Source organism: Gallus gallus, chromosome 12 (genome assembly GCF_016699485.2).
Source record: "Gallus gallus isolate bGalGal1 chromosome 12, bGalGal1.mat.broiler.GRCg7b, whole genome shotgun sequence".
NCBI lineage: Eukaryota > Metazoa > Chordata > Aves > Galliformes > Phasianidae > Gallus > Gallus gallus.
Window position 1 is genome coordinate 7,682,091 of NC_052543.1, and position 26,819 is coordinate 7,708,909.

General features: G+C 34.4%; 1 protein-coding gene across 6 annotated transcripts in view; it reads left to right on the forward strand.

Moving 5' to 3' along the window:
* Positions 1–26,819, forward strand: part of CACNA2D3 (calcium voltage-gated channel auxiliary subunit alpha2delta 3) — a 409,731-nt gene that overhangs the window by 179,439 nt on the left and 203,473 nt on the right. For all 6 annotated transcript variants that reach the window (XR_005839457.2, XR_006931360.1, XM_414338.8 and 3 more), the window contains exons 6-10: positions 6,649–6,780; positions 8,137–8,197; positions 8,286–8,436; positions 16,673–16,747; positions 26,330–26,419. Coding sequence is in view for 4 of the 6 variants with exons in the window: in XM_414338.8 (XP_414338.3) it covers positions 6,649–6,780; positions 8,137–8,197; positions 8,286–8,436; positions 16,673–16,747; positions 26,330–26,419 (509 nt within the window). In the remaining 2 variants the exon portion in view is untranslated. The remainder of the gene's footprint in view (positions 1–6,648; positions 6,781–8,136; positions 8,198–8,285; positions 8,437–16,672; positions 16,748–26,329; positions 26,420–26,819) is intronic.

The window sequence follows — 26,819 nt, forward strand, 5'->3', positions numbered from 1 at the left end:
ATATTAGAAAACATTTGATTAAATGGTTGTACAGGAAATGTTGCAATTGTATATCTTTTTCAATATGGAGCAGACAAGATTGACATTTACAGAATCATAGAAGTCTCTCCAAAGATGTGTTTTATTCCTTTTGTCTACTATTTTATAATAGAGTAAATATTTCCCTCTCTGTCCTGCCACATAACACAGATCCGTCTTGGATTTTTCTTGGATCTGTTTTGTGTGAAGAGGAGAAAAGGAGGCCTGCTCTTCTGGTCAAGTATTAGTATGCTTGGCTAGAATGTAAACTGTTTCAGAATACCATTTGGCTAAAATCCTACAAAGATATTTTTACACTGTACTTTATTTATCTAGGTGTCTTTCTGGCAGCTTTTATTTGGCACATTCCTGAAGGAGAAAATAATGTTAAGAATCCATAAGTGCTTTTGTAATGTATTTGTCCCAAGATGCATTTGTTCATCTGCTCAGTGTTTTCAGTATGTTTTAATGTCAGCTTCAGAGGTACTGAACCAAACTTTCTCATATCAGTGAGACTTTTTCCAACTTTTTGTTTGAGTAGAACTTCCATTCTACTCAAATGGTGTTCATGTTCTTCTGTGCAAGAAGAAAGAATGACAAAAGGCTCTTAAAGCAGCATTAAGAGAAAATTGACTTGAGAGAGTCAAATGCAGTTATTTGTCATGGTAATAGATAACTGCTCTTATTGATGGTAATCAACACATTCATATTGCGTTGATACTCCCAGGAATGTATCAATAGATGTTTAAATTGTTTAGTATAGCCCTATGTGGTTGTAATACATTTTACAGACTACAGCATTACCCTCTGAAGGTTCTCATGCCTCCATTTGTTGTGCACAACAGGCATGTTCTGGTGGTTAAAACAAGGACTTCAATGTCTCCCATTCAAATTTTTATTATGCATTGTGTGGTGTAACCAAGTTAGCCTGTGATTCTATGTCTCTCTCTGATTGTCAAAACAATAGAAGTTTTACGTCTATTGTAAACTGTAAATTTAAAGTTTGTATGGCCAATTTTTAAAGTTTTACTAAAATTTTGTGAGCAAGTCTGTCCTCGGGCAGTTTCTGCAAGGATGACTTTTATTTCTAAGGCTGTACCTTGCCTTTGTCGTATATCACTTTGACAACAGCTCTGCTACAGTTGCTTCTTCTGGTATGTTGTGCATTAAACGTTTTACAGCACAGTTGGCTTCATTTAGCAGAAGTCATGTTTGCTTTCTTTTCCTGTAATTTGCAATATGTTCCACTGGCTTCCCGTGTTGTTTGTCCTGATGCTTTTTCCTGCCCTGCCACTTGTACAGATTTAGATTTCTTGGTCACTGTCCATCAGCCTGTTCAGAATTTTCTTCTTCCCATGTGTCAGAACTGGCTGTTTTTCTCAGTCTTTAATTTTGTTTCTGCAATTAAATTGCTCTATCTAGAGAGTCTCTATTTAATTTGTTTAATTCCCATGATCTAAGCACTTGTCTTCTCTTTCCTACCTGGAAAATTTATTTCTAATGGCATTTTTTCATGTGTTTCACTTTTTCTCAGTCATACTATGGCATCCTCCAGCTCTGCCGAATGTTATTTTTTTTATCTGTCTTTCAGTTTTCATAGTTTTCAATTAGTATCCTCTAAAATATGGAAAGAGTGTGCGTTCTTTTAAAAATACAGAAATACCCTGTTTTCTGTGGTCACATCAACTTATGGTCTGATCCTCTCATCACTATGGCGCTTTGACTTGAGTTCCCCCCGGTTTTTATGGCTTTTTATGAACCTAAACTGTGTTAGTGATAGCTGTAACTGCCCTATGTGCACAGCTTGTGGGACAGCAGCAGTTACAGAAGAATCTTGGTAGTTCATCTGGGAATGGACAATGTGTGACTTCTGCTCCAAACTCCTCCTTCAATTAAAAATAAATAAAAATAATTATTGTTCACTTTAGACATTTACCTGCCTACTGGTTGTATTTAGCTGTTATATCTGTTTTAAGTTAAGCAGGGTCAAGTCAGGTCAGTCACTGAATGGATATTCTCAAAGGTAGCTATTGTGCTGCAGGAAGTTTCTTATAATTCAGTAGGCAGCAATATACTCTAAGCGAGGACTGAAACTCTCCCCCAAAATGAGTTAGTGTTGGGGAGGACTTACCACTGTACTCCTGTGTTTCAAGTGGATCTCAGAAGAATCTCAGATCATCTTGTTCACTCAGTAAATAAAAAAAGCAACCAAACATCCACTCTGAAATTCAGTGTGAAAATAAACACATCTGGCAATATTCCAATTCTCCTACTGCCACTTCAAAGGAGAGGGGAAGTGTTATTAGAGAAATGTTGGAAAATGAAACTACGTAGCTACCACCGCGTCTCTATGCAATCATGCACTTGAAGTCTTTACCATCCCATGTATGTGTGAAAAGGGAGTGTGATTTTTTGACATCACTCATTCATGGATCTCAGCACATGAAGCAAAATAGGCAATCACTTTCCTTTTTGTCTACAGATGCTTTGATCTGTGAGTTGATGCATCCACAGTACCCAGTAGAGGGGGAGGAGAAGGGAAGAGTGAATACAGCAAAGGCAGTTGCCAAAATTGGCATCCAGCCCCAGCTCTTGAATATGTTGGACCACCCTGAAAAGCATTCATATTAGCGTTGAGTAGTATAATTATTAGATTGTTGGTGTATGTCCCAGTAAAGTATGTGATTTTGTTATTCTTTAAAATATGACCAGACTAAATATGTTGTCAGTGTCATCAAAACTAAGCTAATATTGTAGCTATCTTTGAGCCAAAAGAGTGCTGGATTTTGCATTCTTTTCCAGTGCTTGGTCCTTTAGGCTGTGCTTGTACTGCTTCATTGTATGACAGCACTGCTCTGTAATGTTAGGGGCTGTCCTTAAGGTCAGATACTGCAAAGTGGAGCACCATTTTGGATGCCAGAGTCTTTGACAGCTTTCCCTGAGAGATTAATGATCACATTACAAAGGTAATATTCTAGAGGAAAAAAAAAAAGAATTACTGGTAACAACTTTTCTTGGTAATAATGCAGAAGATGGAAAGAAAAGGTAGTATTCTACATTTTCTTCATTGTAACTTAATTCCACAGCAGGTCTCCCTTATTTTCTGTAGAGGAAAAACTAAAAAGCAAAAGGCATTGAGTATGTATTATTTTATTTCAGTAGCCTTATCTCCCTGTAGATACTTCTACAGATTCTGTGTATTAAAGTACTTTCTGTTGTAGTGTTAACCTTTGTCATGCTGCCGTACATCTTTCACTCTGCGCACTTTGGTTGCCTTTGTCGAGTCTTCAGTCCTGTTTCTTAGGGTCAGCAGTATCTGTGACAGCAGCTTAATTGTTACATGCAGTTATACTGTTATTTCACCATTATATTTCACGTTCCTGTCAATGTTCCTATTTTCTTGAGGCTAGTTTTTATTAAATATCTACACAAACTGCAATGGAACAGAATGCCATATAATTGCAAGCAAGCCCACCTAAGCGGCCAGGGAAAAGAAATACTTGAATTGTATTTAGCTATTATTGCCAGGAAGCACAAACAGAAATTACGTTTCAAGGGGTCTGGCAGAAACTGTTTGTGCTTATTGTCTTTGAAACATCTCTGTAACATCACTGAAATGATTTTGTATTTATATTAAGTTCTTCTTTATTTTTTTTCCCTTTCTCTGATTCTTAAATATTCACAAGCACTTAGTTCCATGCCAATATTGGTAACAATTTTGGGGATACAAATGACATTCACCAGCAATATGACAATAATACTGTTTTCAAATGAAGTAGTGGGGGTAATGTCAGCAAAATTACTAAAACTGAGAATTGCCTGGAACCACGTAAGATAATAACGTATCTGTTATTAGAAACAGATACAATTTTAATGAGGCTATAAATTGAGAGCTCAGATGCGTTTCGGATTGTACAAGTGCAAAAAGATGCATTCATCATACATAACCAAATTTAGAACAAGGAGTTTGGTTTGAAAATCATTCTACCTGCAGATACAGTATCTAGTAGAGAGAGATGATTTCCACTTCTGGGCTATCTGCCTGCAATTGGTACTGTGGATAGATTTTTTTCCCCACTTCATTCTTCCTCCAGTATAATAAGGATTAAACTGTGACCTAATTTACTAAAAAAAAAAAAAAAAAAAAAAAAAAAAAAAAAAAAAAAAAAGTTTGATTCATAAAGGGTGACTTATAGGTGACTTATAGATTGCTCTTGGCATATTGTAGAAATAACAGAAATAACAGCCAGTGCAATAGATATGCAGGTCGTGGGAAGGTAGTGAATTGACACCAGGATTAATTTTAAAGGAATCTGGTCATCACAGATTGCATTTTAATTGCACTCTCTTGTTTAATATGCTTGCTTACTGCTCCTTTCATTAAAAAAAAAAAAATCCTATTAGTTTCAGCGTCATTGGATTAATATTTTAGGTGATCAGCATTGGGATGATTAGTGCTTAGATTTGTCAACATAATGTCAACATAATATAGACTCAATCATGTTCAAGGAAAAGGACAATTTTTCTGGTCATATTTCTCTGGAGTTGTCTAATTCATAGTATAGATGTATAAGCACAGTAAGCAGCATCTCATGGATGGGCTAATAAAAGTAATCTTGCTACCATGGTGCTATGGATAATTTAATATAAATTCATTTTAAAAATAGCTTTATATATGTAGTTATTACATAAATATGTATTTTAAATGCCAGGAGATGGATGTTGGATTCAATTGAAAGCTTAACAGCATGGACAACTAAGGCTGTCTCATGATCTCATGGAGATGATGTGTACATAGAATCCAAAGGAAATAATCTTTGAGTGGAGAGTAAAAGTGAAGGTTCTGCTTCATTAGGGTATTAATGCTTGGCCTCTGAGGAACACGGGATAGAAGATACCTGATCTGCTCAATATTGCAAAGCACCGCTGTAAAATGTGCAGTCTTGGAATGAGATTCAAATACAAATTGCAAAGAAACACTAGAGATTATTTTAAATATAAATTATAGTGTAATTATTCCATTTAGGATCAGTTTGGCTTTTCATTCATACTGGTAACTGAAAGATGTATGAAGAACTTAATGCCCTATTGATTCTGAGTACAGCTTCCAGTTCCTACAAGAAGACTTTTCTAGAAACACTTCAGTGATTCAATTTCTCCATCGGAAGATGTGAATAAGAACAGAGCTGAGAGGTTGCAGTGGACTGAGAAAGGGAATCTCACTTCAGTACATCACTTCTCATTTAATGTTTAAATGTTGAACAATGGGTCTCAGCCCAATCAGTATTTTGAAGTGCTGAAATATTTCTGAAAACTGATGACAGATCAGAGGATAGCAGTCGTGACAGTTGATTCCTGGTGTCTCAATCACAACTTGTTACTGGAGACTTGGAAATACCCAGACAAGGTTCTTGCCAGCTGGACAAAATTGAAGAAGTATGTTGGACTGGTGACATTTGATGCATTTGATTGGACAGATTTTTAAATGTATATTTCATCTTCTAGAGAAAAAACTATACTGGACATGTTTTAAAAACAAAATCTGTTTTCTTGACCTTGACTTTTCTTGATCAAAATATTTAGATGAAAGTAATACTTAAAGATATATAGCTCATACGTTCCACTTTTTGTACTGTTTTTCTTGATGAGAGTAAGGAAGGATAACAGTTTACTCCATTTCATTAAAATCACATTCAGATCAGTCTTCTGAAATAAGTAAAGCAGCATTACTTTATGAGTTAATGAAAGCATTATATCAAATGTTTGAACAAATGTTAGTGTGTACATAGACTTCTACAAATAAAATAATACATCTGTGGTTTTAGTTCTGTTTATTGCTTTCTCCATTACTGATTTCATGTACAGATTGAATGGAGAACACAGTATATCCTAATTGTTTCTCATCTGTCAACTATGTCTGACATCACAGTTTGAAGTTGAGTAACTTTTTTAGACATGTTCATTTACTCCTGAAAACCAACTCTGCAACTTAAAGATGTACTTCAGCAGTCTGGGATTGTAGAAATTGCTGCCTGGGGGAGTTACTAGGATGTAATAAACAGAGATGACTTATTTTCAACATCAAGGGTTTGTTTTGTACTTCTCTCTCTCTCTTTCTTTCTCTGGGGGTCAAAAATAACAGGATGTTGTTGTGAAATCTGTGCTCTGTGTTTTCCGAATACAATTAGTGTTATATGCTATAAGATTTTGTGTTTCGGTGTATGCCATAATTCAGCCAAGTATGAAATAAAAGGTATTTTACTTTATGTTCTCACAAGTAAACTTTCAAACAGTAATAATGACCTTACAAAATCGAAGATTAAAAATAATGTATAAAATGTTGCTATTGACATTCTAAGCATTTAGGGGAAATAAATAAATAAATAGGTTTACTCATCTATGCTCTGCAGAAAAAGTGATATAGGAGTTTCAAATAAATGGCTTGATTAGCAATCTTAAGTTATCTACAAAATGTACATGGTTTCTTTTTGGCATTTTAGCCATACCTCCATTATGTGAGTATTTATTTTGAATCTCTTAATTGATGCAGGAAGCTGCAGTAGTTTGCACTTACTGGATTTTAGGGTAATGAGTAAGCTGAAGATGATAACAGTGTTTTTCCCTCCTCAGATCCAGCCATTGTAAATGGAGTTTATTGGTCAGAATCCTTAAATAAGGTGTTTGTTGATAACTTTGATCGTGACCCTTCTCTCATCTGGCAGTACTTTGGAAGCGCAAAAGGATTTTTCAGACAGTATCCAGGTAAGAATAATAGAGGTTATAGAGATAATACAGAATGCTATGTCTGCACATTTCTATGGGACGTTGTCACAGATCAGTACTTTCACATATACTTGGAGGTTCAATTTTACTTTATCTAGTTTTCAGAGAGGTTCCTAATCAACATTTTCAATGTTCTGAGTTTTTTTCCTGCTAATTTTCATTTGAAAATGTAGTCCCTAAGATAACTCTCACATATTCTTTGTTCACATATACACAGGTGAATAATGACTTCTAAACTGACTGTAGAGAACAAAATAGGCCCTTCGTTTAGTCCTGAACTTAGATAACATTGCTCTATCAAGACAACAATACAATTTAATTGCAATTTATTCTATTCTTGCATAGATGATAATGCTGTCTTGCATTTAAAGATTTCAGAAGCTTGTTTTAAAGATACTTTTACGCAAGTCATAATAAAATGTGACTATGCAACTTATATTATTTCTATGCAGTAAATAAAATACATATTAAATAGTATGTTTATATATAATTGTGTATCAAATTTGCTACATGCTAAATACAATAAAATGCTAAATAAACTGATCCCCAACTTCTGCAACTTTGGGTCAGGCTCATAGAGGGAAGTGTTCTTTTAGCTGACTGTTTAGCAACCAACAGTTCATTAGTTGGTTTGATTTTAAACTTGGAATGTCAAGTTTAATGTGAGCCATAAGCCTGTATGTCTCAAAGTGGCTGAATGTAACGTATCTGTATTAATTTTAGATTATGGTTGAGTTCTCAAGTGCTGTATGATAGCGAAGAATAGAAGATGTCTTTAAAGGCTGTATCTTCTTTTTTCTTTTCTTTTTTCTTTCTTTTTTAATGTTTTTATCATATTTTGTTTGACTCACAGCCTGGAGGTACTAGACATAGTGACTGGTCAAAACACAAAATGTGTACTCTGTGAGTGAAGCTGCAAGCTAGTACAAGTAATTATCAAGTTAGCGAGTATAGCTGTATAGCAATACCTGCTGAGATCAGCCATGAACTGTAAGCACTCATGGCTTGAAAGGGACATGGCCAGCCTGTCTAGAATCTGGACAGCACTGGAGACCAGGTACAATATTACTTCAGTGACACAAATATGATGACCATGGAAGGATTGAAGATGTTTTTACCTTACAGTAGGCTAAAAAGTAGTGAGGAAACCATGTTGTTTCAGGCAGTCCTATTTTATTATTGTTTTCCAGTACTTGCTATATTATAATAGCATTGACTGTAAGATTGAAGTATAGAACTGTTACATGCTGCTTTGCCACAATATTACAGAGACGTTTTGAGCAGTTACCATGCAAAATGTTGTAATTTAATCTTTTCATCTCTTTGTCTAAACAGGAATTAAATGGGAACCTGATGAGAATGGAGTCATTGCATTTGACTGCAGAAATAGAAAATGGTAGGCAATGCATGTATATTATGTTTAAGAAATGGGGAATTAAAAGTTCATTATTTTAAGGAACAAGATGTTTTGTCTTTCATATTAGGTACATCCAAGCAGCAACTTCTCCAAAAGATGTGGTAATTTTAGTAGATGTCAGTGGCAGTATGAAAGGACTTCGCTTGACTATTGCTAAGCAGACAGTTTCATCTATTTTGGATACCCTTGGAGATGATGACTTCTTCAATATAATTGCTGTGAGTGTCTCAGAATTTTTCTTCCATCATTTTCTTCCATCTTTTGTTGCTATCCATTATATTTTACATCACACATTAAACTTGAAAAATGGTGCAGGCAAGTGATTGTTATAAGATGGCATTTGTAGCTACTGGACAAACTCTGATTTTCTGATGCAAGCCTCTTCAGGTGATGACAGTGTTTTAAAACTCTTGTTTTCTAGGAGTTGCAATCCAAAGCCCTTTAAGCTGTCATAAGTTTGGGAGCTGCAAAGAATAGCAGTTTTGTAGTTTGCTTGCACTTTTTATATTACCTTACTTTTTAATTTGGGGATTTCTTCCTCCTTACCTCCACCATTTTTCTCTTGCAGATTCTTCAGTAAAGTACAATATACAAAATGGTGATCATGTAGAAATTAATAGAATTAGATGTTAGCTCTTGCTGAAGCTTGCATGGCAGGATAAAATGACAATTTACATTCTGATTTTTTTTTTTCTCAGTGTGAATTTGAAATGTGTTGTATGTGTACTGAGTTAATTGAGTTTCAGAAATATGAGATGCTCACGAAGCACAACTCCAAAGCATGCTAATGAATATAGGAACCCACTGCAATGCCGCTGTTTTGCTGACCTATTTTAAATCTACCAATTCTTATTTTTAATATTCATATTTTTCTTCTAATAATAACACAACAATTAATATTGATAATTAAGCCAATTCACATGCTATATGCAAAAGTGCAGTTTAAAGATCTATAAAATTGTGTGAAAAGCAGTGCCTGATATTTAGCTTTAAAGATTCATTAAGTTCTAGGACATTTTTTCCGTGTTGATGCTATGATATGACATTATTTTTCAAATAAAGGCAAGGGTTTTTTGAAGCTTTATGGAGAGGTATTACTGCTGCTTGCTTACAGTGTTAATTTAGATAATCAGTAGTACCTATTTTTTTGATGTGTCAGATAGTATTCACACATTTTAAATATATAACATGAGACTGGTTGTTGTTCTTATAATAAGATGTTGTTTTTCTTATAATAAGATAAAACGATTTATTCATAAGTGGTTTTCTCATGCACCTAAATGCTAAGAATGTTTTTAAACTATCAAATGCAAGGATTTTGGCTTTCCCTTGTTGTAAAGGAAGTGTCCTTTATATTCTAAAGTAAATGATACCGTTAATACGAATGCAAATCATGGAGATTGTCCTCCAACACAACCGTGATTAGCGTTAATTTAAAAACCACCATAATAAGTAGTAAAAACATGTCAACTAGGTGGTTACCAAGACATTTGACTTGCCATTTTTAGTGTATAATCTCTGATTTTTCAGAACTCATAGCAGTTATTGTAAGTGATGTGGAAAGACTATGAAATATTTATGTAAGGAAGTTTTCTGGTTGTTTTTTTACTTTGGGAAAAACAGAATGTTCATCTACAACCAAGAATGTGAAGCAAGGATCCAAAGAAAACTTTTTGTTGAAGTAATAATGCTATGTATAAATATTTCAGTACGCTCAAGTATCAAGTAATGTCATATCTTCAAAACTTTCATTGAAAATAAACAGAGCTGTACTTAAAATAGTGTTCACAGTGGCACAGGGCAGCTCATGGCCCCCTTCCACAGCTCCCAACACTGCAGCCCCTCTTGCTTGGTTAGTATAGGAAAGTCTTATAGTAAGAGATGTAATTATTGTAGTAGTTATAGCATGTGTACAAGGTGATTTCCTCATCTAGAGGTTTTTTTTTTTCCCCATTCTATAGCCTATTTCAGGGTTATTGTGTTTATTTGTTGAAATAAGCGGAGTACTGACTTGGAGTGCAATTTTATTCTTATCAGCTCAGCTGTTCAGTTTTGGTAGGACACTTGAGGTTTAGTAGTTGTGCAAATATGGCCCTGAAACTATTCACTGCATTGAAAGAGGTACTGCAGAGATGCAGGAGGCCGCGGCAGGATTGGCAGTGAGTGGGAGAGGTGTTATTCTGTCACATGGAAGAAGGGTTTTAAGGAGTTGTGAACTAAATATCACAAAGTAATCTTTGCTGTTGCCTCACATGGCCAAAGCGATAATTTAAAGAAAGCACAAAATTTGTTTGCTTGAAAATATAACAAGCTGGTAACAGCGGTGCTGTGGAGAAGGCAGCCGACCTTCCTGTGCGGAATGGCGTAGGTAGGCTGGCACTGCATTACAGGCTCCTTTTGAAATATGATGTGTTAGAGGAAGGTATACCAAGGGTCTGCAGTAAAGTACTGTGACTAATGCTCAGCAGAAATGACTTTTGATGCATTGATACCAGCCAATACCTGAAATGCCTATTCAGATGGCTGCTCTGTGAGGTGTGAGACAAAAAATGCAGTATCTCCTTCACTTCCCAGGTTGAATTGTGAGGCAGAGCTATATGTGGGAACTCTGGACAAAGCAATACATGTGTAAGATTAAGTGAAAGTTTTTAACCTGAACAATTGTATGGCTTCACTATTCACAGTGATTAATGGAGGACTCTTATGAGGAAGTGGGTCAGGAATTAGGAGTCAGATGGATTAAGGAGTTCACTCACCCTAAAGCATGCCTGCATTTCGAAGGAAAAGAAGGAAATAAAGGAAAATAGTGGTGAAAGATGTGATAGAGGACTTAAAGATAATCAACAGGCAAAATGAAGCTAGCAGAAGGTTTACACAAACAGATGAGAAACTTCTGTGTTTGTTGCAGGAAAGGAGGAAGAACACTTTTAAGTTTACCAAAAGAGAAGATGAGAGTAGAGAAAGGCAAGATGTTTTATAACTTATCTGTTGAAAGAAGGCAGGCCTTGTTTAAAAAGTGTCAGGGTTGATAAGTGAGAAAACAGAGCAGCATTGTGGGAACAGGAATGAGTTACCTTGTAAAAGGCAATCGGGTGGCAAAGATCACACATCTGTAATGGAGCTCAGCCTCAAATCTTTGTTCTGTGCTCTGCTGTAAGCCAGGGTCAAGTTTGGAAAGGAATTGAGCGTTGAGGAAATAGTTACATATCAGTATAAGAATGGGGAGCGGCACTTAGGAGATGGAAAACTGAAGTCTGAAAAGCATTTGTGCAAAATTTGTGGTTATCAAATCTGTTAGTTTTTTATTCTCCCTTTACAATATTTCACTGTACAAAAAGTTTCTAAGAATTTGTTTGCTTTTTGTGTTGTCATACATTTCTGTATTCCTGTACACAAAAAGAAATTGAGAATGCTCATTAATGATAATGGGTGTTATGATCAGTACACACTAACATCATTAAAAATAGAGTTAACTCTTAAAAATATTCAGTAAAATAGAAAAACAAAACAAAACCTGCCAATCCCAGATATACTAGCTATGTGTTAACTGGGTTGATTCATATCCACTCTGTCCATTTGATTTTTCACTAAAATACCTTTCTAACTTTTTGAGTAGAAGAAAGCAGAATTCAGAGCAAGTCTTTCCAGAGAGTAAACATAAAACATAATGTTAAAAATCATTTCAGTTTTCATGTTCAGTTTGGAAAATCTATCCGAAATTGTTGGACTAGATGATTGAATTGCAAAAAAAAAAAAAACCTGTTGAAACACAAGCGCAATTTTGTGCTGCCTATGTTAAAATTTAAGGTCAGTTTACTGGCACATGAAAGAGATGCTGGCAACAACAAGAGAAAAGACATATTTTTCCAATTCACTTTGAAGCATAACTCCAAGTCATGCATTAAATTAACAATATTATCATAAAAGGAGTACTAATTCTGTTCAATGTTGAAATTTTTCAAATGCTTTTACAAAAATGTAAACTCTACATTAAAAGAATAAAATATTAACTGAGCTGAGAATGCCAAATCAATTTTAATGCTGTTGTCACGCCGTATTAGGAAAATATATTAGAGGAGTATTATTTGTTCATTCAGAGCACAGTAGCATAGTTCCTAGTTTTAATTTGCAGAATTTTCCATTATAAGTATTTTCTGTGTTGTCCTGTTTAAGTCCATGTATTCATTCGGAATGTTTAAACCTATTTTTTATCTGGCTTGAGTAATCAGACTCTGTGTAGGTAACATGGCAGGAGGCTGAGCAAGGGGAAGGCAGCCAATTGTCAATCTCCATATAATTGCTCCAAGCCATAGGCTGTGCTTGTATGTGTGTGGTAATGCTAGGGGAAGTTTGGAAATACCTGAACAAGAATTAAAGGAATTGGTTTGGCTTCGTTGTTCGATCTTAGGGTGGGCTGAAATGGATATCTTGAGTTGTGTGAAATCTTTTATCTGTATTTTTGCACAAGACAATATGAAAGCTATTTGTTTCTGTGGATCTTGTTCCAGACTGCTGAAATACAGCAAAGAATAAATACGCAAAATATTGAGGTAAATGCAAGCTACTTGCATAGGTTTAGAGCCACATCTCCTCATATTTTCAGAGTATGGATAATATCTGATTATACAAGATAAATCAGCAGCTATCTGTGATTTCTCTTAGTTCAGATTTTGTCCTGCTCATTCTATGTTATGCCTGCAGTGCAAAGAAACAACTAGACTGGCAAATAAATATAAGTAAATAAGTTAATACTACTAATAAAGTAATAATAATGTGTCCTCTAGTGTTTAAAATATAAAAGTACTTAAAGCAGTCTAAGGTTTTAAGAGGAGATCATAAAGCATGTTAATTCTTCTCTTTCTCCTTCCTTCAGTGAAGCACAGGCTATAGATAGATTTAACCCTCAATGCTATAGCATCGCAGATATCACATCGGTAATGTGGTGGTGATTCCCTATGGTTGCATGTATGGATATGGTACTGTGTAATGTTAAGAAATATTAGAAAAGCTGAATGTAGTCTTCTACTCAAGTTGATGAATTTTGTAGTAGGTTATATGAAAATTGAGTACTCACAGCTTTGAACTAAAGGGGAAAAGTCTATTTCAAAAATTTCCTTGCCCAGAGAATAAGAGATCTGTATCAGGTACTGCTGGCAAAGTCAGCAGTTAGTAACAAGCCTTTTGATTGAAGATCAGGAAGCAATTTAATTTAAATATGAAATTCTACGTGTTGAAGAAAAACTGCAGAACTGAGTTCAAATTGCTGTATAAGTTTGTGAGAAGTATGTGGAGCTTTTCTCTAGACTGAGAAAATTCTGGAATGTCTCTTTTTCTTCGACTCTGAAAGAAAGTTTGATAAATTAAAAAAAAAAACAACTCACTAATAATACCACAATACATTCTGCAAAAAGGCCAAAAGCATCTAATTTATGCTTGAAGGACAAGCTGAGTATTTTACTGAAGCTGACAGTTGCACAAGAAGTCTTACCAACCAGATGTGCCAGCTGAAGCAGCAAACTCTGCTTGAATGGCTCCACATGTTGTACCAGCCTTTTTCACTTTTCACTGAGTTAGGAAGATGCTTTCTGTTTGGGGAATTCCTTTGGGAAGTGAAATGATTTTGTTCAGTAAACTTTTTCTATCTAGCAATATTTTTTTATATATATATAAGGGAAAATAAAGTATATAAGCAGCAGATAACACACTAACAAGTGGAGCACATCCAGGTTATTCTTCTTGTCCACAGAACACTGCTACATAAAATACTAATTTTTTCATAATTCATTTTTTTTCCCCATAAATAGTAGATAACTTAAAATATTCTACAGTGATATTTGCAAGGTGAATTAGATGCTACAAATGCAAATAGTGTCGCAATTTGGAAGGGTTTTGGAATGATGAGTATGACGAAGAAAGTTGTGGCCATGTGTTCTCTGTGTAATTGTTCTGCTTGGGTGAGAATGAACATTTTTATTCTTCCTTTTTTGAAGTAGGTCGATTCTGTAGAATGGGACTGCTAAGGGACTTGAAACATCTTTTTGTGACAGTGTGGGCATCCTTTATACTATGCAACAGAATAATGGTAAAGACACTGGGTGAGGATACTGGGAGTCTGTCTGGGTTATGATGCGGCTGGCAGCCATGCGAGCTGTATGTCTGTAGAGATAGCCTGATGCTATCAATGACCCAAATACTATTTAATAGAAGTCTTACAGAAACTGGACAGAATGAAATTGTGCTACTTAAATGCAAGTTCTGATATAGTAGGAATTTGTGATTCATCTGTTTGCTGCTGCTGATATATCTGGAAAAAGAGTAGTTTTAACAGAATCTAGATGTTTGTATTTTGCTGGTATATATGAGGTGTTTGAAATGATCATTACTGAGAAAAATACAGCATAATTCTTTATTGCATTTTGGCTGACTACAGGCTGTACTTGGTATCATATAAAGAAAAGTATGTCTTTGTTTTGGCTTCTAACAACAGCTACCAAAATCATGCTAAAAGCCCAGGCTTAGTCAGGAAGTACACTGATTGAAGAACACGCTAAAAAAAAATGGTGTGAAGGCAGGAGAAAGCTTGGGAGTAGTGATTGGTGTGCCAGTGTCTGTTACAGGTTTTCAGCATGTGGTGTAGTAGTGGGATATTTTTTTATATTTGCAGTAATATGGAAGGCAGTTTTTACTTTGGTCTATAGTAAGCATTGCTTTGCAGATTTTGCATTATTATGTTGCAGTGCCTGTCAGGAGACAGACTGGAAAGCAGTCTGAAGAGAAACTGCAGCAAAAAGTACATCTTTAGTAGTCAAATGAATGGCTATGACACAGGGATGCACAAAGGACATTCCCAGTGACTCTCAAGTGTTTCAGTTGTCATTGCCTTGAGTTTTCATATTAGCTGTGGAGCAATAGATATGTCTGCAGACTCTCATATATTGGAATAATACTGATGGGAATAAAATAATTAGAAAAGCATGCACGTCTGCTGCAGAAATTTTTCATAAATCCCTTTCTAGAATTTTGGTTTGTTTTTAAACATTTAAGCATCTACTTTGTAGATATTGATGTAAATGTTCTATATATCCAGCAGTAGGAAATTGAGTTTCCCTGGGTATATACATCTTTATAGCTAAGGACTGAATCTGACACAGCACCTCAAGAATTAACTCGATGAAATTCTAATTAAAAGCTCTTCCCTTTGCAGCAGTAATTATGTAATTAATTAATTAGTGTGGCAAGTAGTGCATCGTTCACATGAACGGTGATGACAGATGTCCGTTGTGGAACAGGTTGCAGTGATCTGTGTTTATGCATATGTACAGACAAAGGAATGGTGTTAAAATGAAGAGGGAGTTGATCAAATTCAGAGCAACAGCAGAAATGAGGTCTTGCAGTGCCCAAGAACCTTGTGTAAGCAACACTCAGAAATGAATTGTTGGAAGACTTTTTTTTTTATTCTTGTTGAGATGGAGGGGCAAGTGAGTAAATGCATATGTTAATCATTGGAAATGCTATCCCTGATTGTTTTTGGCTTAACTTCATATATTGTCTGCTATGGATGTTCTGATTCACTTAATGTCTGGGAACGAGTGAAAACAAGTAGAGCTTAAATGGAGAGGCTCCTTGATCCATGGTAACTTCTAGATTAGATCAAATTAATAAGAATTAAGTGAAGATCACACCTTTACAAGGGATATCATGGAGTTTTTTAAAGGCATCTATTAGTCTGACGTGTGTTGAAAACTTCAAGATTTAAACAAGTCGATTTTTAATCAACAAACTCGAGTATCAATAGTTCTGTTAGATGTACTGAATGCAAGTGAGAAAGTTCATTTAAATTCTTAAGATGTTTCTGAAAATGAATCTGGACCTTCTAACTTGAGCCTTGAAAGACAAGCAGAGAATTCTTTCAGGATCTGTCACAGCTTTACACATCGTTGTACAATGGGTTATTTTGTTTGACTTAAATTCTGACTCTTAAATCCTGATGTATTCGGGATTGATTCAAGCTCACAGACTTTTTGGCACAGTTTTTTTGCTATTAACCTTCCAAAATGTGTTAGCCAATGCTTCAATTATTTGTCAAGTTTTTTATTTAATATGTAACAAAGAATTGGGAGTTTGGACTGTGATACATCAAATCTGAACATTTAATCTCTTAATATTATCCAGATTTCAGCTTGAAGGGTATTTATGCCAGCTAGTGTGTATAGTACACATTAACTCCACCTGAACTGGCATCCATTCAATTGAATGCTCCTTTTAAAAAGTCTAAACGTCTGAGATATTAAGAAGCATGAAAAAGTAAAAAGGTCTATGGTCAGTTTTTAAAAATGAACTGAATCCAATTGTTCTTGCTTTATATGCATGCTTCCCTGCAGTTCTAAATCATTAAATTATATCTTTCAAAGCTTTTAATTAAATTTTCATAATACTTCTTATTTCTCTGCATAGTATAATGAAGAACTTCACTATGTAGAACCGTGTCTGAACGGAACATTGGTTCAAGCAGACAGAACCAACAAAGAGGTAAGGAATGAAAGGAATAAAACAACAAGAGGGGTCTGCATTGCCTAAGATGTGCTGTGATGATCTTTTCCTAGTATAGTGGACATTTCCTAATATAACATTATTACAAATAATAAATGAATTATTCTACTTTTGACATTTCTAAGGAATCTTATGTGACTCAGTATGAAGAAAAATATATATTTAGCTATTTAGATTGATTAATCTTAATTGAAAAATACAGAAATCACTGAAAACATACTTAAAAAGACTGAGGAAGAGACTGCATTCTTAAGTCACGCTAACACTAACACTGAAACAGATATTATACTATGTGAATTGTAAGTGTGACCATTCCTAACAGACATGTCAAAAGAATAATGTATTAATCCAAGAAAATTCAGTGTGTGTGTGCAAATGCATTATATAACACTGACTTTTTTTTTTTAAATAAAAATACACTGTTTATTCGAAGTGTTCTTTGAAGGACTATCACGGAATGAATGTACAGTTTAAAGCGTGATTTATTGCCTGCCATTCAAGTGCAGTTGCTTTGTACAAGCAATACCGCATCATACATCTTAGAAGGTTAAGGTAGGATGGCTTATGCCAAATAAAATTATGAAATTCTGGGTTTAATAAGAATAGTTATTATTTTTAATAAATTAAAAACTATATTTAATAGTTGAAAAGTTTTTGTATATTAAAGGCTATGTAGTAACACCTGTTATTACAGAACTTCTCTTGCAATAGGTCTTGCTTATGCCTAGATGATGCAAAACTGCTGGCATGTCTTAAGTTTGTCTGTGTCTTTTCTACTAAAAGCAGACCAGAAGTGTTTCAGCTCAGCACTGAATTGCACTTGGGGTTCAGCATGACAGTTCAGTTTTACTAAAACAGTCCATGAGGCATTGCAGGAAGTAGCAAATATAGCTATGAAAATGCATTTATAAGTGTGTCTATCTTAAATCTTTTCATGTATGCCAAGATGGAATTAATTTGATCTGGTTCTGCTAAACTTTATTGTATTACGCACATGGGTTCTTCTCATTTTACCTAAATATGCACCAATATTCCATAGGAATTATTCTTCATGGACTACTTGCTTAATATGCTTGTTGTTCTTCACTATTGATTTTTAGGATATCTACATAGCATTTGGTTGCTGTATGGAGCAATGTGAATTGTTTCTAATCGTTTCCTGTTGAAGACCCTTATTTGTGAACTGTTATGTAGTTTTCTAAAGCAGCACTTTATTGGATGAATCAAATGAGCCATAGGAAAGCTGTGCATGTTCTGGACTAAAAGCTAAAGATTTAAATATATTGTCAAGATGTACTGTCTGTAATTAATCTCAATACTAATGTTTCCTTCACTCTGCAACTGATCAGAATGCTGATTAATATATGCCCATATGTTACTTAATGGCAGATTTATTTTAATTTAAGTAAACAAAAAGTTTCTATGCCACTTAGATGATGCTCAGATTTTATGAACACTGCTGTTACTCAAAGCAGCTAAGTACAATTTCATGTTGTTCTTCAGAGTAAGCTTCAACATCCTTTCCACTTAAGTACTATTTTTTTTTAATCTGATATCAGTTTGTGTTTTGCTTTGCCTGTAGGTTGAATGATATATTCAGGGGTTTGGAGAACAACTAAATATCATATTTTTCCAGCTATTTATATTGGTGAGATGGTTCCTGATATCTTTTCCTTGAAAATAAACTTGAGATAGATAGCATGTCGTAGTTCTATGTATTCCCTTCTCTTCCCTCTTTTCTTTTCCTGCAGCCATTTTAATGAGTTAAGGTGATAGGTTGAGTTTACCTCTTGATTTATGTAATAAAGGGGCCTAGAAGAGAATTTATGAACCTAAATTGTTTCATGAAATGAGCAAAGTAGCAACAAAACAAAAGCATGAGTAATATACCTTTGTAACATTCAGCTTAACCAAATAAATACTTTGAAAAGACATACAATTTTCATGGTAGTTGGGGTAGTGAAAGTAGGAATTATTTTTCAACGGCCCATCACACTTGTGAGAGTAACTTAATCAAGATCGCTCCTTGATTACAGCATTATTATCCATCTGCTGCATTGCAGTAGATTTTTAAAGAGCATAAAGTAATTTGAATATATTGTTATTTATTACATAATAAATAATTTATATTTGTATACTAAATAATTGTAAAATTTAAGATATTTGTGCTTTTTTACTATGGAAAAGGAGTGAGAACTGTATAATAAATAGGTTTTCACCTGAATTTCCAACATGTTAATAATGAATTTTTAAAAAATGTTTTCTTTTCATAAGGAGTGAAGATACACTGATAGAAGTGATATTTCTAAGCACCTAAATCTGTTTCCTGACAGCTTCAAGAACTGTGCATATTGTAGTTTTGCGTTGCAAATCTTTGTGTGACATTTTCATTTTTTTTAAGGTTGGATTTTTTTTAATCCTGTCAACAATCAACAACGAAAAGTTACTTATGTTTAGAAACATCCACTGGTCTTGATCAAGTGGTTTGTTTTTTTTTTTTTCCACCAAAATCTTTGATTACATGAGAACTGATGTTACATATAGCTTTCAAAGCAGTGTGGATATAATCGAATTTCTGACAGTTATAACTTCTGAAAGTATATTCCTTTTGAGAAGCCCGACTGAATCAAGTCACTTGTTTTATATTTATAAAAGGCAAAATTATAACTTCAAGTATAACTGTGATGTGAGTGGCGTTAAAATATATATATATATATATATATACACGCACCACAAGTTCTACCAAGATACAAAGCAGACATCCCACTCCAAGGCTTCTTCCAACATACAGTGTTTCTGCTTTCATTTTTACAATAAAAGACTACAGTAATTTGGTTTTGAATTATAATTTGCAGGTGATATGACAGGCATCTGCTTCTTTCAAAATTTTTTCAAAGCATAGCACTATTTTTTATGAAAAAAAGTGTACCTGCCTTGGAGGTTCTCTTTGGAGGTGTAGAGAATTACTTTCAGAATGATGTAAACTATTCTTAATTTCCAGAACTTTCTTCAAGTTCTCTTTATCACTAAGATTAAATCTGCAAGTACACTGGGTAGCATAAATGAGGTAGAAATGAATATGTGACCCTAAATGTGGTTTAGTAATGTAAAGCATGTAATATGAATTTGAATTTTACCAGACTAATTTATAATTTGGCATTAGCATTAAACAGCTGCTACCTTGAAGTGTATCAATTTGCTATACACATATATAAAAAAGGAGTGGGAAATAGTTCAGACACTGTTCTGTCACCGTCTGCACTTTCTCCACAAATTACAAACATGTGGAACTGCCTATTTTAATACTGGTTTTCTTGGGCCAAGAGGTTTTCATCTTTGAGAAACTCCATGTTGCAATTTACCTACCCCAAAGGAATCAGATGACAATCTGATTTAGTGTAACTCCAGATTTAAAGTAACAATATTACAATATGCATTCCTTTTTTATGTTGTTTTTTTTTTTTTTAAATATACTATATATGGGTTGAGGACATTTCTCTGTAAGCATTTCCATATGAAATATATCATCTTCTAGATGCACACATAGGCACAGTAACTCCAAACTAAGTTGAGAACTTACCCTTGCGTAAATTGGGAGACAAAAATAGACAGATGTTGCATTTAATTTCTAGTAAACTTTTATATGCAGTTAGCAGAAATTAAATAACTAGAAGACTGATTCAGTAAGTAGACTGGGTGAAGTTCCCAATAAGGGGTTGGTAAAATACAAAACTTGCGTATTTATTATTATTTAAGCATACTTAATTATATATTTATCTGTTTTAGATCTCCAAAAAGGATTGCTTACTGCATTGCTTAGCTGTAAAAGTACAGCAAAATCCAACCCAAAACAAAACAAACAAACAAAAATCCACAACACCAAAAATGGAAAGGCTACTGAAATCTATTCTAGTTTTTTTAAAAGATTGCTACCCATTCTGGAACCCCATAACTTTCAGCTAGGATCAGACCACTGAAAGTGGCTCTGAAGTTTTCTGTTGCAGCCCCAGGCAACTAATTTGTTTAACAGGGAGCTTGTTTTTTAATTTGTTATATTGAATCCTGAGTTCTTTGACCAACAAATCAGCTTCTGGCTTTTCATAGCTGGTATTTGTTTATCTGAAAACAAAAATCAGCCTACCAACATAACATGCTAAGGAAAATGAGTGGTTGGATAATCATCACCAGCATGCTAACCTGTAATTGCTCTAGCAACTAATATTAAATAAGAAGATGCTTATATGCATCTTACAGATGTAAATGCAGATTTATCAACTGTTTGTGTGGGTAAGCTTCCCTGTGAGGTATCAGTAAATGTCACTGCCTTACCCCTGTTACTTATGTTCCTGATTGTTTATTTCACTGCTTTATATATTGATGTAGTTCATCCTCACAAATCTGATAAGTAATTGCTGAGTATATCTCAAATATTAACATGTGTGGATGAATACGGGAAATAATAGTTTTAGTGCAATTGCAACAATTAGTGAAACAATCTGGAGAAATCTGTAACTCATTAACAATATTTTTCTATAGAAAGTTCACCTTTGTCAAACAGTAGTATTGTAGTTAGCTGATGTAACTGTATAAACTCTATTGCATGTATCAGATGTGAATTCTTCCTATATGGAATCTGTAGAAAATACTTTATTCACGTATGCTTAGGCTTCTAGACTAAGTCTGGTCCTGCAACCCCAACTAATTAGGTCATCCTAACCGATGGTAAATTATTTTTAGTGATCTCAAATCAGGTAGATTAAAAGATATCTGTATAGTGGACTGCAAATATTGTGTAGCATCTTGTCACAATAGGTTTTAATTAAAATGCTGAAAACTTTGTAGAATTGGGAATTTAAGCATAACTCCAGCTACTGATACAGAAGCCCTACAATGGAGAAAAAAAAAGATTGCTTTAACTAGGTCAACAGGAAGGTAGAAGGTGTATGGGGAATTAATTTATTCAGATGTGTACAACAGTAAACTTACAAATACTCCTGACTAAACCCTCATAGATACGTGGAAGGACCTTATCTGGGCTGATGGACATTAGTGGATTTTTCTTCACTCTCTTTGGGTTATCTTAGAACCATAGAATAGCTTAGGTTAAAAGGGACCATAAAGATCACCGAGATCCAACCCCCTGCCATGGGCTGGTTGCCACCCACCAGCTCAGGCTGCCCATGTCTCCATCCAGCCTGGCCTTGAGCACCTCCACAGCTCTGGGCAGCTGTGCCAGTGCCTTACCATCCTATGAGTAAAGGATTTATTCCTAAAATCTAACCTAAATTTCTCTTCTTTTAGCTTAAAGCAATTCCCCCATGTCCTGTCACTATTAGACCGTGTAAAAAGTCGGTCCTCCTCCAAGTATTGGAAGGCTGCAATGAGGTTTACCCGAGCCTTCTCTTCTCCAAGACATGTATTTCAACTACTTCTAAAATGATTGTAGATATCTCTACAGCTGAACACATCCATGCTTCTTTACTGTAACAAGACACATCTTCTGTTGAGCTCTGGCCCTATAATTTTGTAATCAGACATCAGAGTCTGATTGTCATAATTGTGTGACTAATTTGCATTTAGAATTACAAAGATTATGCATGTCAATTAGATATTTGAGTCCACAATTAGATATTGCACGTTATGGTAATTGCACATGGAAATTAGACATACAGTTGCATGCAAATGCTTGTGCATACAGTTGGTTGAGATACTGAGTTCAAGCTTAGGTAGTTCAAATACAAGGTCTACAATATGACAGTAAAGAGAAACTGAGATGGACCAATATTATTGCTTATGCAGTTTGGTACTAAGTGAGCTGTTTAAAATGAAAAGATTAAATTAAAACATGGTGTAATGTCTTTTTGAGTTGTTATGAGCAAGCGATCCTGCTTTCTGGGATCTGTTTCATTTATGGTAGTTACTGAAAGTAAAATTGAGGTGTTTGTTATCTAATTCCAAAGTCATCTGTTGTTCTTTAAAGTGATGATTCAGTGGTTAAGCTCCTGTCCTGACATTTTTTGCAGTAGTATATAGTTGAATTGTAGCTGTCTTGCAGGGCATTTGTAAGTTGCCACATTATTGGATGGCAGTTGCAGCTACCTGTCAGCAGGTTATCCAGAAATTGTGACAGGCATACCAGGTTGAAAATTTGGTATTCTCATATCAAAATTATATAACGCTTTAAAAATGCCTTGGCTTTCTAATAACAAAAGGAGCACTATAGCATGGCTGGTAAGTGTGCAGCAGTCTGCATGTGCAGAAATGCACTAGTACATTTTCATTGTTTACAGCTAAACAGCCTGAGCCAGATGAAGTGTGGACTGTCTGAGGAAGTTATTCTTTGTGTTGCCTGTAAAATGGAACATGATGTCTTTCGGTGTGGTTTCAATTAATACCACACACTCAGAACGTCTGGTGTGATAAAGAGGGAAACAAATGTTAATTGGAATGTTATGCAGTTTTTTAGTGGACATACGCAGTGCTGAAACTCTTTGAAAAAAAAAAAAAGATTTAAAACACTTCAAACATAGAGATGGAGTCAATAAAAACACACATTCATTTTAGTCACTCGATCCATTTGCAGAATCACCTTGTCTAGCATTCATTCGTTCAGAAGCCTGGGGGCAGCAAACAATTATTTGTTCGAATTCATACTGCATGAAATGGATTTTTAACATTTTTAGAGTTTTTATTTCAAACAAACATTACTATGACATTTTCAGAAAGTGTATGTGTATACATATATGTAAAGAGAGAGAACATTGTGGCAAGAGAAAATATTTATTCTTCTGACATATGTGAACTGACTGATGCACTGGAGATAATAGTATTTATGAGTGATTTTTGGTAATCTGTTTATTCTATATGTTCATACTTGATAATGTATATGCTTTGTCATACATATTCCACAGTGCTTACTTCTGAAATACTCAGAGATTTTACACAAAAGTCTAATTTTTAATAGCGAAGTAATTCTTGTTTAATTATGAAGCAGTAAAGTATTTCAAAGAGAAATGTGATCTGTGATAATTATTTAACATGCCAAATTTACAAAAAGATAAGATTGGAAACTTATTTCCATGACAAAATTTGGTGATTATCAATGTTCTGAAAGCTCTGTTTTGGAGTGAATCATTGTGTTATTGGAAGCATCTGTGACAACCGTAAACTGACCTCAGTATCATGGATCTGAGAGAGACAAGCTGTAAGCATAGGGCTGCTCCCACAGCTTGAAAACTTCTGGTCAATGCTTACGTTGGATGTTTTGAAATAGTTTTGGACATCAATGGAACAGAAGCGAACTGCTTGTTTTCAACATTTTACTTAGCAGCAAACTTCCGTTTTCTGGTTTTAAACTATCAACTATATGTGAAATTCGTTTTGATAGGATGTTTCCTGGAGAGTTTTATGAACATATTTTAGTTTTTGAAGAATTTCAGTGAACAATTTTAAAATAATGTATGTTTAAATATTTCATTAAAAAGATAAGTGCATTTTCTGAGTTTCTGTTAAGCTTCAGTTGCTGGAAAAGTCCTATTTCTGTCTGTATGTGTAGAAGTCAATGGTCTTTGAGCCTGAGCGCAGGTCACTTGTGTTTTGAAGTAGTGATGGAAAGCACACCGTGTTGTGCTGCTGACAGCTGACGTAGCCCTTGTCTGGGAAACTGCTTTCTGCATTGCCACTCTCAATTTCCAGTCTGTGAAGTCAAGAATATGCCCATGTTGTATGTGAGCTTACACCTGACTTTCAGATATATTTTGAAGTAGGATACAGAATAACAAGAGGCTAATGCATTTCTTGAACATTTGGATATTTGACATTCATTTGTGTTTTTATTATTATTATTTGTAAAAATACGAAGGGCATGATATAAGGGAAAATAGGATTTTAATTCTTCTGTAAACATAATTAATTTGTTTTCTTGGATATATATTAATGTTTTGATATGGCTAATGACAGAAATTTTCCTCTTACAATCTCACTGAACTAACCTTTTTATCCAAATGTGGGATCTTAGAAAGTGCTTCACATTTCCTCTTTTGTTTTTCTTTTTCCACTGTGTGTCTTCATTTTCTTATTCCAAATCATTATATTTGTAAATTATACTTAAAACTGTAATCTGTATTACTATGCAATCGGGTTTACTTAAGTTAGCTGTGTTTAAGTTGGCAAAAAAAATTGTTTTGCAATTTAGATATGTAGAGATCAATGCTATTTCTGTTTGCTTAGACAAACAAGACTGTGCCTTTTGGCTGTTCAAAGCATTGAGCTGCAATGAACTACATTTACTAGGTCACTGTGGACTAATTGTTTTGAAAAAGCAGCCTGTTTTTGTGGCAGTAGTGTATGCTTCAAAATTGCCTAGAGCTAGGATGTAAATTTTCCTCATTTTGTCATACTGAAATTTATTAATGAAATTGGAAGGACTCTGCCTTCCAGTGCGCAGAGGCAATATATTTTTATTTCACAAAAGAAAAAGGTATGTATCCATCAGATAAAATCAGAGGTGTCACAGTTGCTTGTTGATATTTCATTCAGTGTCCTTCTTTTTATGGCAGCACGGCTCATGACACTGGATTTTATCATGTGTAATTCCTTAAAACCCTAAGAGACTTTATTTCTCCTCTGAACACATTATTTTCAAAAATAAGTGCTGCCATACTTTTGAAAATGTGCTTTCTTAATCTAAAAATTAAAACTACAATGTAATATTCGTACTGTAGTGTAGCCCTTTATTTTTGCTGAGTGTAAAATTTCTGAAATTGTTCAAATTTCTGGCATATCTGGAGAAATAATATATGTGACAGGGAGGTTGGAACTGTATGATCTCTGAGGTCCCTTCTGTCCCAAGACATTCCATGATTCTGTGATTCTCTGTTGAGCATGAGGGGAATATAGGATGAATGCTGATGTGTGTAAGAATTGCTTGCCAGATTTTTTACCAATGCTCATGGACAAGCAAGTATAGCAGTGCATCAATGAAACATTTAAAACTGCAAAAATTAGGCTTATGGCTATGCAATATAAACCTGAAGATAATTGCCAATAGCTAGCAAGACCTGTTCTCTAAATATTATGCTGACATTTATAAACAACATGAACTGCAGTGGGCTGAACAGTAGGATCTATCACTTCTGGGGAGAGATAACACAAAATAGAATACGAAAACTAAATTTCAGAGTGCATAATTATCAAGTAGTATGTCCTGAAAGCTAGAAGTTAAATAATTGGAAATAAAGTAAAAAATATTAAATGAAGATACGTATATCTGTATGTAGGAAAATGAACTAAAAGGCAAAGGAGAAACAGTTTGAATAGCTAGTAAAAAAAAAAAATAAAATAAAAATCTTGTGACATTTTTACATTGTTATTGTTCTAACACGTCCATAATTTGCTGTGACTTTGTCAAAAACATTGAGCAGGAGCTACTATGGTTTATGAATTAGTGTATGCAGTCATGTTAACCAAAGAAGTAAGTCTCAAGAAGAAAACTTTAATCATTATATAAATATATATGTTATAAGAATAGTCTGACGAATAAAATGTTCTTGTTCATTTCAGCATTTTAGGGAACACCTTGACAAGCTTTTTGCAAAAGGAATTGGAATGCTGGACATTGCTTTAAATGAAGCTTTCAACATGCTCAATGAAGTAAGTTAATGCTTTTCAGGTTTGCACTGCTGATATTTTTCTAGCTCTTTAGCAATTACTGTTGATTTTAAGGTAATAAATTAGAACTCACTTCAAAACTGTCATGACAGTAAAATATTGTCCATAGAACAAGCAATGTTTATAATCTATATGTGGGGAAAGATGTTTATATTTACTAAGTTTATAATTATGGTGTTTTTGTTGTTGTTTTGTGCATGCATATACACAGTATGCAGCTCTATTTGTCTGTGTCTTTAAATAAGTTTATTTCAGTAGCTGCTCTAGGTGTGAAAAATATTAAGGCTAATATGCAAATTTCACAGTTTTGATTGTTCTTTTCTTTGGAAGGGTTAACGTTTTAGATATCACAAGAATTTGTGTATTTTGTAAGTATTCTGAG